Source organism: Sceloporus occidentalis, unplaced genomic scaffold, assembly GCF_023333645.1.
Source record: "Sceloporus occidentalis isolate IW3139 unplaced genomic scaffold, rSceOcc1.0.p SCAF_72, whole genome shotgun sequence".
NCBI lineage: Eukaryota > Metazoa > Chordata > Lepidosauria > Squamata > Phrynosomatidae > Sceloporus > Sceloporus occidentalis.
Window position 1 is genome coordinate 2,902,141 of NW_028317052.1, and position 14,106 is coordinate 2,916,246.

Here is a 14,106-nt window from a genome sequence, read left to right on the forward strand (position 1 = left end):
TCATATAAGTTTAATAGATTTACTAAATCACTGATATTTTGTATCATCAGAGCATTTTGATAAGTAACTAGTGACATCCAGAGGAGTAGGGGCTGCTGTACATTCTGTTATAAATGTTGGTTTCATAGAAATTTTGATGAGTTTAAGGTTTTTTGAAACTTCACGATTCACAGGCCACTGTTCTAAATGGTAGTCTAGTATAATTATGACTGTCAAATAGTCTTCGTGGTTCTGTGTTAAAAGGTGGTAGGCCATATGTATAAGGAGCAATTCTAGTGCAAAGTACTAAATGTAGAGAAGTCAGCAGGAAGATTCAATTGCTTTCCATAACCCCACAACTACACATATTTACCTTAGAAGTAATATTGTTGATAAAATAAAACTTAGATGTACGGTACGTGTACTGACACATACAAGATGGAGTGATGGAAACTATGATGTGTATACAAGTATCCCTCGGTTGCATTTCAGGTCTGTGGCAAGTATTTAACTTTTGTGTGTTGATGTTTATATGTGTGTTCATGTGATTATGTTTGTGTAAGGATGAGAGCTATAATAATAATAAGAGGAACAGGAATTTAGCAACTTGTTTAACTCTCCATAATGTCCATGTATTTCACTTTTTCTAAGGACGTAGTATATAATTGGCATCACACAAATAATTGTATAACCGAGTAGGCCATTTGTTAGGTACATTTTTTGTTTTCCTATATTAAGTAAGCTAAAGACAGATGTTTGCAGTAGCCCAGTTGTTTGTTAAGCACATACAAATCAATACTTTGGCCAAACTAGTTTATAAATGTGAGCATCAGAGCCACATCTAACCTCGTACTAAAGATCTCTGCCAATGTGGAGGTGGACATTTCAATGAACAATTTAATATCCAGTCAAAAAAGTTATTCATAAATCATGGTATTTTCAATGAATGTGGTTTTCCAGCTCAGGATCAGAGTTAAAATATATTCAATAAAACCAAGAGAAACAGCTTCGATCGGATGTATTGTGTGGTGTTGCTAGTATTTAACTCCAAACAGCACAAGAAAGAAGTTGTGGGTCAGGAGGTGGACCATATTAATTGCTATGGTGCTAAAACAGCTTTAATACCATTTAAAGTTTTTAAACACCCTTTAAACACTTTTTATACATTGTTCCTCGTGCCTACTAGAGGTGCTTGCCCAATGGTGGTTTGGCTTGGAAGGTGATTACATAGTTAAATAGTTACATAGGCTGAAAAAAGACATGCGTCCATCAAGTTCAGCCTTTGATGTGAGTCTTTTGAGAGGAACATAGAGGATCATAGGCCAGGTGTATAGGGAACCGGGATAACGCAGGAAGCCTTATTGGAAACATCATTTTACAAAACATCTGTTGTAGTTAGTCATTAATTCACTAACAGTCGATAATGCAGCTCATTCTCATAGGTTTTTTTTTATATGCATTAGTTATACATTTCAAATTCTGTCTAAATGTTTTAGGAATTCTATTGCAGAAAAAATAACTTGTAATACTGTCAGTTCTTTTATTTTGCTTCAAGTGCACCAGTGACTCTGTACTTATGACAGACTAAAATAATAATAATCATAATAAAATATAATGCAGCTTGTGCTGGTACGACTATCTCAACATTGGTGTAATGGGTATTCCAATGATCTATTTCAGAGTTTTCTAAGATGTCTCACAGCGGAGCACAGGGCAGCATTGGCAGCCACTCAGCTTTGGGGCTACAAAATTACAGGGTATGTACAATGAGAGATTTCCAAACATGATCGTCCAAAGTTCTATTTATAAACAGCCTAGACCTATATTTTTTTCTGTCCTTGTATGCAATTCATAAAAACAATAGCAAATATCAGGTTCTTCATTTTATTTTATACATTTGATTAAACCAGGTGCTGCTTGGCAGCTGTTGGCTGGTCTTCATGTCTTACCTATGTGAATAGAAATGTTTTATATGTATATAAGCCTGGAGCATGAAACGAGACTGGTGTATATATTTGTTGCTATGATACTGGCATTTTGCATATGTTGTTTCCCAAGTAAACTTTGAATTTAGGCTAAATGCCTATTTTATCTGAAATGAATTCCTGCTATTTTTTAGAAATATGCTACACATAATCATACAAATTAGATTTCACTTTAATTTATATATACGGTATATTAGGAATTGGGAGGAGCAGGTCTAGTGATATCATTTTCATCCTGCAGCTCATCTGTTATGAATATGAAAACTTCCAAGGACGGAGAGTTGATTTATCTGCCGAGTGTCGAAATCTGTGTGACCGCGGATTTGACCAAGTAAAGTCCATCCGAGTGGAGTCAGGACCGTAAGTAGAACAGAATTTAATGAATATGTCATCTCTGGATATTAGGAGATAAACTGAGGTTATTGATTTTCCATTAGAGAGATACAATTTCAAAATAATTCTCAGACCTAAAGAAATCTCTGTTTGGGGGATGTTAAACTGCTGCCAGTAAATGCCAGAATGCAGTCTACAGGGGCCATGGAAATTATCAGACATAGGGCTGTTTCCATTTTATAGTTTTAAATAGTAAATAGTAAAAGTCATTATCCTAGTGATGCGCAGGATTATCACCCATATAGATTTCCATCCAATTTGCTCAAAATGTGCTGTGTACTGTGTTACAGCTGGGTTGCATTTGAACAAAAGGATTTCACCGGTGAAATGTTCATTTTGGAGAAGGGAGAGTACCCTCGTTGGGATTCCTGGTCTAATTGCTTCCGTGCTGACAGGATAATGTCTCTTCGACCAGTCCGCATGGTAAGCAGCTGGCAAAGATAATTCTACGGTACAATGTGAAGAAAAACATATTCCATGCCAACAGTACAGGTCATCAGTAGGTCTTTGTGTTACTGCATCAATCACTGGCAACTGTTCCAATTAAAGAACAACCTGAACTTTGTGATAGGAAGTTCTGAAACTTGCATACTGACAACCCATGTCAACATATTGAAAAGTCCACATCGAACAATATTTACTTTGAAATCCGGTGTTGGTTTTCTTAACCGTTTTGAACTCCAGAAGTGTAAGCATACAAGTTATATTTTGGGAATACTGTGCTTTACTCATCACTCTGATGCTCAATAGGTTAAGAGAAACACTCATTAGGAGAAAAAAGTAGAATAATAACAGTAACTTTGCTGGTGTATTTCAGTCCGATGTAGCTCTGGATAAGGTGTTGTTTTTTCAGTGATTTATTTATAATAATACATTATTTGATATATCCTTCTTGGTTTTCATGTAACTTCAGCTTCAGTTCATGACAGAGCAGAGAGGCTACTAAATTATTATAGGGAGACGTTTCTGTTAGATCCAAGCAATCTGCTATTTACTGGACCTTTTCTCAATGTGTCCTCAAGTGCCCAGTGGTGTCAGCCCAGGCCGGCAGTTCTTTCGGGCCGGTAGCCGCAAAACCTGTGAAGGATTTCCTTATTGGGTAATCAGGCTCCCTGGTGCACCACTGCTCCAAAGTGATCTCCCTTGTAAGAGGCTTATATACACCATGGAGCGTTGTGGCCATAGCTGGCACTCTCTGTGCCGCATGACCTCAAAATGCAGCTCGCCAGGATGTGATGTCATATCCCATGCTCAGCATACAGGATGGTGGGACAGTGACAGCTGGGGTGTTGTCCTGGGTGAGGCATAGGGTAGCATCTAGTCAAAATATGTCACTGCAAGTACCCCAAGCAGGGTTGTCTGTCTGTCTCTCCTCTTAGGTGGCTTTGTAAATAGTGCAGATCTGGTAGCCAGAGATAATAATATAGCATTGTTGGGGGCTCTTGGGTGCATTGCACTAGTGGTATTGTTTTTACAAATGTCATAGCTGTGAAAGAAACGGCATGAGATACAATTGTGATGTTAAAACTGCTTTAAAATTTATTTAAGAAAAAAGTAGCTTGTCTTTAAAATGAATAGCTGAGGAAGCTGAGGAGTGCCATATTCTGCATTAAGTTGTCCTTGTTTTAATCTGGGCATATTGAACTGTGGAATTGTACAATATCCATATATCAAACGTATGATGTATGTACAAAAGAACATTCCTTAAAATGCAATAGCATAGGATTAGTTTATTATTATTATTCATCTATTGCATAAATGGAATCATTAATAATCTCACATTAAAGTTAATGCCTTCCTATAAATCTTCCCCGGCTAGGTCGCTGGCATGCTACACAATTATGATACATCTATCATTTCCAGATTTATTACTGCAAATTAGTCATTGTTATTAAGGACAAGGTTGGCTTCCACTGCTTTACTGTGTGCTTTCTACTATATGTTAAAATATTTATTGAATAATATTAGCTGTAAATTGAAGCAGGATTGCCTATAAGGCACACTTCGTTGTTGTCTATAGTATTATGTATTTAAAAAGAGGCAAAAGGACGCATTAAAATATTACCATCTATCTAGTTCTATTCATGCCCTGCACATGACATAACTGCTCATATATGAATTTATATTTTATGAGAGTGAGAGGTCTTGTAGTACACAAGCCCAATAGATGTAAATTCAGTCCTGTTTACTATATGGCTTTTTCATTAAGGACACACAAGATTACAAAATCTGTCTTTATGAATGTGCCAACTTTGAGGGTAGGAAGATGGAAGTCTGTGATGAGGATATCCCCAGCCTATGGTCCTATGGATTCCAGGACAGGGTAGCAAGTGTCCAAGTCGTTGGAGGAACGTAAGTTGTGGGGAATTTTGTTTGGAACGTGTGTGTTTGAATATGATGAAACATCAACTGCTGGTTTGAAGTACACAATGCATCTATTAAGAGCACATTAAACACAGACAATCACAAATGTTTATTCAATGTGTGGCAATATTATATTTAATATTACTTTATTTCAACCAATTATTTCTTTCACTTAGTTGTGAATATTAGCTAGAGTAGCTTTCCCTACGATGCTTGACCCATGTATAGTTGTGAAATCCCTGCTTGAAACATGTAACTTAATCAAGAATGTCTAGACCCTTATCAGAACTGTTAGGTTGCCACAAATATCGTTACAATATTAGAGTCTTTGTTAAAGTGTTATTATTTAGAACAGTCTTGGTTTCAGCTCATTTAGAAAATTCCAAGGTATGATTATGGTAGTTATAGTGTGACAGCCAAAAGACTTTGGGCTAGCTGGAATATCCCTTCCAAGATAATTTGAACGGACTTACCTTTGCCTCTTTGTCCCCAGATGGGTTGGCTACCAGTATCCTGGCTACAGGGGATACCAATATCTATTGGAATATGGACCCTACAAGCACTGGAACAACTGGGGCGCTAATCAGCCTCAGGTTCAGTCAATACGTCGAGTGAAGGACATGCAGTGGTACAAGAGAGGAAACTTTGAAGTTGGAAACTAAAAAGGCACATGGTATAAGACACAGAACCCAAATGGCAAAGCAAAGGGACTTGTTTCTTTCTTCTTTTTGTTTTTAATCATCCTCATTTTATTGGTGAGAGAGATGGCTGTTGAACATTTTCTTGCTCTTCTACCATCTGAGGTTATTTATTAAATGAGTGTTTTTGACTTTGTAAGAGTTTAGTTATAATCAAATCATCCTATGGTAAAATATTTTAATCTGATCACGTTATCGTGGTCAACCACATGCAGAATTATGTTTCTGTGCTTTCCATTCTGTCTATGGTAAGTCTCGAGCACCTAGCAGTATTGCCCTCAACTAATACAGAGGATTGAAATGCACTGTTCTGTCTGAAAAAGAAAAATAGACACGCTACATTGTCACCGTGTCTGTGTTTGACACTGTCTGTGATTGCATTTCTACCAGGGTTATTTGTTAAAATCTAAACTAATTCAAAGTCAAACGAAATCCAGGGCTCTGGCTTGAAGCACAGGAATCAGGGGTTAGAAAGGTTCTACATGACATAATCATGTTTGGTCCAGTGAGATCAGGAGGACAGCTGAAGAAACAGGAGAAACAGGAGAGAGAATATAGATAGATTTTCCCAAAACTATCGATTTTCACTAGATTGATTTTCCCAAAACAGGAAAAGTAGCAGATAGATCTACACACCCTTACCACAAACAATTGTTGGGAACATTGTGTGTGTTTTTTTACAGTATAAATGATTCCAGTTTGGTAACTGGACAACTTACCAAGCAGTCGTAAGAGGAGGGAGGTTACTGGCATATTTAGTTTAGATCATTGGTGGTAACAGAGCCATCATTATTGTCCTTCCTTTAAATCAGAAAAGATAGTCTGCAGTGGTCTAAGCTTTAATGAACATTTAGTAAACTGCCAGCGGAAGCGGAAATGGAAATGGTATCTAGAATCTCATCTCAGTTAGTTACTCATTCATCTTCATACATGGACAATAGAACTTTATGAAACTAGGCTGGAATCATTAAGAAAAGGTCCTCTCTCTCCCCAATGAATAGGTTGCCTTAAGAGGATGAGCGTATTTTTGTGGTGGCTGTCATCTTTCTCAGGGAAACAAGTCTTATTTTATTACACACAAACCTCAGCAAACGAATGCAAAGCATACACACTGTTTACTGTTAATTTCCATCCAAACACAACTATGCCAATCCACCCATACATGTGTCAAACTCTTTGCAGTAAAACTATAAATAAATTATAATCCAATATACTCTCTGAATTCTTTTATCTTGACGTTTAAAATTTGCTTTTCAGGTTCATACCTTTGTACAAGCATAAAGGGAGCTATACGTTTACCCTTCACGACACCACCACAACCAGGGAAAAGATTATTGTTCAAAATATATGTGATATTACAGTTATTCATTCACCCCCGGGAGATTCTGTAGAGCTATTACAATAGAGGGACAGTAAAAAAAATAACAATAACATTACAAGTGACAATATACGAAACTGACAATAATATTCCCACACATTCAGAACTACTGGCACATAAGGAGAAGCGCGCCTTGCACTTGGAAGCTTACAGCTTTTTTTGTATACATTGTACAGCCAATACACTGTTTTTGCAGCATGCTTACACCTGTTTGGTAGGCCTCGTATTTCACATTTGTATTTTTTGAGCCTGAGACTAGCTTAGCGCACCGACATTTTTTCTTTTCCCTATTAAGCTTGTACCAGAATCTGTACAAGATCTCTATTGGTGCTTATTTTGTATGCTTTCTATGGAGTCCCTTTCGGTGAATTACTGGGTTATTACTGGGAAGCTTGGCTTAATTTGCCCCCTAGGCTGAATAGCGCAAGCTCCCTCCCGACAAAGGAACACTTGGCAAACCAGGCAGTTAAAAAGGATCTGTTTTAACCATAATACTTCCCATTAAAATAGCTTAAGGAGAATATAGTCAGGGCGCAAATTCTACTTAGTATTCTCTATGGAAGGAAAGGAAAAAGCTGTTACTTGTTGTCTTCATTATTTCAAATCTGCCCAGGGGTAATTCCTGCATTTTTTAGGAAATTAGGCCTAAGAATGGTGCAGCTCCTTGGGGACCAATAATATGCGTTACCCTTCTGAAGGAAGGAATGGAAAATTACAGATGTATTTTTATATTATTACTATATAATATATATGTTTTTTTATAGTATTAGTATAAAACAAAGATAACATACACACACTCAAATACATAGGTGATGCCATATGAGCAACTTTAGCAAGTGATGTGTGAAGACCTACACACAGGATGACACTTTGCTATAAAACATATGTACTGATTCCTTTTGTCTATGACTTAGAGTCCCTCAGAACTCTGAGCCACCAATGTACAGATTGAAATAGAACCCAAGGACAGGGCAACTCTTTTTGATCATATTTGCACACAACTAGTATATCCTTGGTTCTATTTGTGTGATTTTTAGAATTACTTCAAAGAACCAAAACACACTGCACACAGCCTTCAATTCTAAAGCACTCTGTGAAGTAAAAAGTGAATGACATTTATGTCACTGCTCAACTTACATTACTTTAGCAACAGAGGTCAGAATTTAGACTATAAAAATTCTGGTAAAAAATATAGCCCTTCCTTTCTGCTTCAGTGTGGATTTGAAAAAGATCCATGGGTAGCATGTTCCCTTTACAGGGATGTCAACATACCTCCCAAGTATCCCAAGAAGTCCCTCTCTGGGTCCCAACCCCCCGGTCCCTCCTTCCTCCCCTAACGACCTTCTTTTCTAGGAGTTTAGAATGTTTGCTGGGTACAAATGTGTCATGTGTGGCTAGCATACTTGGGAACTTGCGGGCTCTGGCTGGTCCCACTGACGTTGTGGCAAACACTCCTATTTAAAGGGGAAATTGGCGGGGAGTAGGGCGCGCCAGGACCCCACTCCAATGACCCGTGGATTTGGGTGTTAAACGGGAGAAGCAGTGCTTCTCGCAGTGTTCTCTGGGTCAAACCTGAAGAGTTCCCAGGTATGGTGGCTAGCCCCTGCCTCGCAAAGCCCCTCGAAGAAGGGACATAATAATGTTGGCTTATAAAAACACAAAGTGAGTAGGGCCCTGCTCAAAGGAGCTTACATTGTAAAAACAAATTTTATTGTTTCATTTCTATGGTCATTGTAAAATTCTTCCCCTGTCAATTTAGATAAATACTACCCTTTTATCTGTACTTTATAAAGTATATCTAATATTGGATATTTAACATATTTGAATGTCTGGTTTTAGCCCAGATCCCACTGCTAACATTGTCTCCTGCCCTGATCATAGCTCAGTCATCTTGATCTTTTGCTCAAATACAAAAGAAAAGAGCAGTAGAAGATTAGATCAGTAGATGTCACTGTGCCGAACAAATTAACAAGTTTTAATAATAGAGGCTGGCTAGTGGTTATATAATAAGTCAGTTGCATCAATGTATGCATAAAAAACCCAAACATGTCCTACTAAACATAAATAATAGAGCACCGCAGCACAGCACCAATAATTAATAACCCAACATAGAATTATGTATATATAAACCCACATTTAAGCAAAGGGAGAAATGACAAAATGTGAAAAATAGGACAACTAAAAAAACAGGGATGCTGGGTTAACTACTCTGCACCAACAATTTACGGTGTGACTTCCCTCGTTTGGAAGTCAAAATGCAATTCGGACAAGATGAGAGATGTCACCATTGAATGTGGGCACTTGAAGTGGTGTAAAACTATTGACTGCAGAGGAAGATTTCAGGAGCAACCTTGAGGTCATAGTCTCGACTGATGATCATTTGGCCCAGTCTGGCTAGTGCTGCCAACAAGAGTATTTCAAAGTAATTTATTGACACTTGGCAGGCTGAAATGAGATCGGTATGAATATTATATACTGTTCTGTGAAGGCCAAAGAAAATGAATGTGAGCCAAAACAGAAGGACAAAAGTATTATAGTGGAGATTGAAGCAAAAGGTTGAGAGGGACAAAGCATGGAGCCACCAAATGTTAATTGGAGAAGGAAAGTACAGGGAAAAGGAGAGAATGCGGGGAGAGAAAGGGTTAACGGGAAATAAATAGTAGGACAGGGAGGCTGAGAGACAAGAGATGACTGCTAGGGCAAGAGGGCAGCAAATATAGTTTCATAGGCTTTGGTACTTCCTCTGAGTACCATTCATAAAGCACATGAAACCATTCTCCAGAGCAGCCCAGCAGTTAAAGAAAGCAGAGGGGCAGTGTGACAGAACCCTCCATCAATGGGGCCCCTGGAGAGGCCTGAGAGCCAGCCTCCTCCCTATCGACTATGGGCCCAGGCCTTGTAGAGACTTCTGTGTGTGGATACAGGGGTTCAGTTTCTGCTGATGTTCCCCATGTTTTAGCACTCAGTGTCTCAAAACTGTAACGTCAGCTGGACATCCTGTGGTAGGAAGAAGGCTGATTGTCTTTGCATTGTTGATTGTATAGGTGTGAAGTGTTTCCCCTGTTATTGTGTGAGTTAGCCCTTGTCTTAAGACCCCCTGTAGGTATGACTAGGTGTCACTGCTGCATACCTAATTATTAATTACATAACAGGTAGCTGTTAATCCTGTGAGCTCCTGTTATCCCTGTGTCCTGGCCATTGTCTGTCTTAAGCCAATTATATGTCTATCATCATTCCACGTCTACGTCCCCAGTTAATGTAATTACTTATGTCTTGTGTCATCCTGTCCTTCCCCCGGATATTGTGTTGCAGGATTATTACTTCCTTCCTGACATGGTAATTAGATCATGTGATATTTGTCTTTCCCCTTTTCTACTTGTGTATATATAGATCTGTATTTGGCTTTAATAAAGGAGTCCTGTTTTCACCTCAACATGTGTAAGGCACGTACCTCCCGGGGTAGACCGCGTCTGCTCGTGGCAGGTTCCTGGTCCCTGTCACCGGCTCGGGCAGCGTCCACGCGGGGAGCCGGGGAACACGTCGACGACGCGGTCCAGGTCCCCATGAAGGGGGCAGCGCTTCCGCACACCGCCCTAAGTTCTCCTACTCCTGTTAACTGTGTGCAGGAGGGAGGGGGAGGAGTGGGGGTAGAGGCTTCCCCTGGAGGGGCGGCACCTCTGGTGCCGTCTCACAGAAAAGAGGTGGTTGGTGGCGGAACGGAGGGTGGAGATCTAGACGTGACGTCAGACGCCACGTCTGTGATCTCTATAAAACCTCCAAGCTCCCTTATGTCGGCGCTCAGATATTCTGAGACGCTCTGTGCCCTACACAGCGTCCCCAGTACTGTGCTCCTCTACCTATTTGTATCCTGATTGTCCCTATCTGTTGCCTGACCATTGCCTGTGACCTGACTACGCTATTTGATTGCTGCCTGAACCTGATCTCTGCCTGTGACCTGATTACGCTATTTGATTGCTGCCTGAACTTGATCTCTGCCTGTGATCTGACTACGTTATTTGTGTGCTGCCTCTTCCTGATTTATTTGATCGTGCCCTATCTCCACTACTTCTGGACTGTTCATCATACCTCCAGTAGTCCTGCATTCTGGGCTCCTTCTACCCTGCTAATACAGACACTTGCTGGTGTCTGACAACATGAGTGTTGCCTGATGTTTGGGGTGGGCTGTAGCCACGCTGTGTAGCTAAGCTTTGGATAGCCACAGTGCCAATGCGGCTTCTGTGCAGAGACGTCCCCCCTTCTATCTACAACGCTGGTTCTGTCTGGTGCTGAAGGGGTTACTTGTTAGTGTCCCGGCAGGAGGAAGCAACGTTTGGCGGGAGTACCCAGTCGGGGTACAGGTCGGTCCCGTCACAGGCAGCATGACAGGGAGGCCAGAAGGCTATGGGGTACAAAAGGCTACAACATAGATAGGCAAGGATGATGGTTTGAGGGATACTTACAGATGGGAACAGACAGGTATTGTGTTTATAATGATTAATGTAACAACCAGACCCGTTCATCACTTAGGGGAGCTGGCATCAGTGGCCTACTCTGTCTTGACAGGTGGTAAGTGAGTGGAGGCAAAGGTGTGACCCTCCACAAGGTAAAGGATTGCTTTAGCTGTGTGACTACTGGGGTAAATTGAATCATCCGGGTTCAAAGATGTCCCCAATAAGGCATGGGCACAGACTGACCAGACGTACAAATTGAAAAAAAAATGCGCACCTCATAAATGTGACCTTTTAGCCCACAAACAACATGACAAATATATGCATGGGTGATATCACTGTACTATTTTGCTAAACACATATTGGGGTGTTGTTTGGTATGCTCACATACCGGGAGCTTAATATTTATACCTGAAGTACAATGTGTGTTAAAAACAAACTTTGACAAAGCCTGGTGGTAGAATTAGTGCATGGAAAGAGTTATCAGCATTTGAAATAGCCTGGGGTGTCTAGTTTGATGGTGGTAAATTGAACTCACCAGCTTCAAAGATAGATGGTTTTAAAATAGCAAAAAACCCCATAAAAACATTGGGTATCTCTAAACTCAGGACAAATAATAGAATCTATTTAGCAGGTTTTTTGTAGATGAGTAAAAGACTTTTCAAATAAAATTCTGAAAAGTTATTTTTTAAATTTTTCACCATATTGTATTATTTATTTATAGTAAATCAGACAATATGATCAAAATAATGGTTTCAAAAGAAATCCCTTCTTGCCCTGAAAATCCCCCCATATATATTTTGTGCGAGTACAGTAAATGAGAAGAAATTTGGTCACAAAGGGTACAAAACAAAAAACACAACCGAGTCCTTAAGGGGTGAAATTCTGTATAGGTTAACTGTTAATACCAATAAACCCTATAGCCATTCTTATCCAAATTAAAGTTTTGGGGTGGGGAACGTATCAGGTAAAGAGGAGGGCTGGTTCTTTGTGGTCCCCATGTCATATGACAATGACATTACAACACAATTCTCCCTAATTTGGTTCATTACTCTGATGACTTTTTTTAAAGGCAATTGTTTAAATTCCATTAAAACAGATAAACCTTTTTCTCTCTTTCTCTTTGGGGTATATAAATGCACGTGGGAGGTAAACAGACCTTCAATTCTTTTTTTCCCCTCTTTTTCTGGTGTGTTCTGTGTGCTGAGCTACTGAATAGCTGCAACGAGGGGATGACCCCATGTACACCTATGTCTTTGTCTTTTGTCACTGTAAATTTAACCTTTTTGTCCGTCCATGATGTACAATGAATGTTTGAGATAAACAATTTGGATATGTGCTGTCAGCCTATTCCCCAGAGACCCAGAGAGAGGGAGTCACTCACATACAGGCAGCTCGGAGCTGGACCAAGATGATGTGATTGTCACCTATAGGAAAATCTCCTATTCAAGGGAGGCATCCAAGGAAAGGTAAGCGCGTGAACCTATCTTCTCATCCGGTATTACAAATCTAAAAAATTATAGTTCTCTGCTTTTTAAGTAATATAATGCAGCAGATTAATAATCACTGGACAAATACGAATTCAATAGATGAGCCATGCTGAAAGGGCTCACAGTTGAATGATGTTGTTGTACATTTACACATTATCTTACATACTGTCTATCCCATGATTGTTTAAACTCCCTCACTGTATTATATTAGCCTTTACCAGTTCTGGAAGGCTGTTCCACCTCTTTATTACAGTCAATAGAATTCTCTGTTCAGCTTCAGACTTCTTATAGTAGGCCAATTTTTAATAAACTTTACCATGTGTTCTTAAATAAATTGTATAATGAAAGACCAAGTGAAGATGAGTCTTAATGTGTAATTATTTGCATGTAATTATGGCGGTATATTCACAGAGGTCACCACCACTTAATAGAAACTCTTGAGTTGGTTTTGTATATTGAAAAGAATACCAAAAAGAAGCAACAGAATTTTCTGGAAAAAAGAAATTCAAGGAAAATCTGGTCTTTCTCTGAATGCAGTGTAACTGAATTTTTACAATGGATGTCCTCGTTAAGTTGATTTCTAATATGTGCAATTTCTGAAGTGTACTAAAGAAATCAAAATTCACATTTTTTAATAAATTTATTACATTTGAGAAATAACTTTTCATAAAAAAAAAAACACTTTATGTTAGCTTTATTTTCACTTATCGGGTAAGGCCCATGGAAAAAATCAATATTTTTCTTTGAGCCTTTAATACTTGGGTTTATTTCATTTTGTCCCAAAAATGTCTTTTATCTGCGGGCCTGGAGGCTGCCATTGTGGCAATCATGTGATATTTAGAATGACTTTAACTGTTTGATCATCACACTAAGCTCACTGTTTATGACATTGAAGTCTTTTTCTCCAATAGTCACAGTGTCAATGTCTGGGTAATTAATATTGAGTCCTAAGAGTCAGGGCGTTCATCTTGTAGATTCGGCTAAGAGAACTAGAATTTATACAAATGACTAATATGTAGCTGCCTGAGAACATTTTATTTTGTAAAAAATACTACTTAAACTAGAAAAAAACATAATATTTTTGAAAACTCACTTTTTAGTGTGATACTAGTAATAAATAATGGTAGGAAATCGAAAGGATTTCAAATAACTAGCTTCTAATAGAAATTATTTTTCATCTGGCTTGAGAACTTTTCAGAAAATTAGGTTTCAACGGAGATACAGCTCATTTTCTGTAACTGTCCAATTGATGTGGATTGATAGTCTGCGGATGTGCTCTGATGATGTTAGCAAAGAGATCTTCACTCGCTTCTCCTGTTTTGGTTCAGAAATGGTATAAGGGATCTAGGTAATATCCACTCTGCCAATGCA

The 14,106-nt window shown here is 39.0% G+C and overlaps 1 protein-coding gene across 1 annotated transcript; it reads left to right on the top strand.

Annotated features, from left to right (window-relative positions):
- Positions 1 to 1,670: 1,670 nt before the first annotated feature.
- LOC149286094 (beta-crystallin B1-like) lies at positions 1,671 to 5,383 on the top strand. Its single transcript, XM_089494428.1, has 5 exons — positions 1,671 to 1,736; positions 2,206 to 2,324; positions 2,648 to 2,780; positions 4,567 to 4,709; positions 5,215 to 5,383. Exons 1-5 carry the CDS (start codon positions 1,671 to 1,673, stop codon positions 5,381 to 5,383), a joined length of 630 nt encoding a protein of 209 aa, XP_089350554.1.
- The last annotated feature ends 8,723 nt before the right edge of the window (positions 5,384 to 14,106 follow it).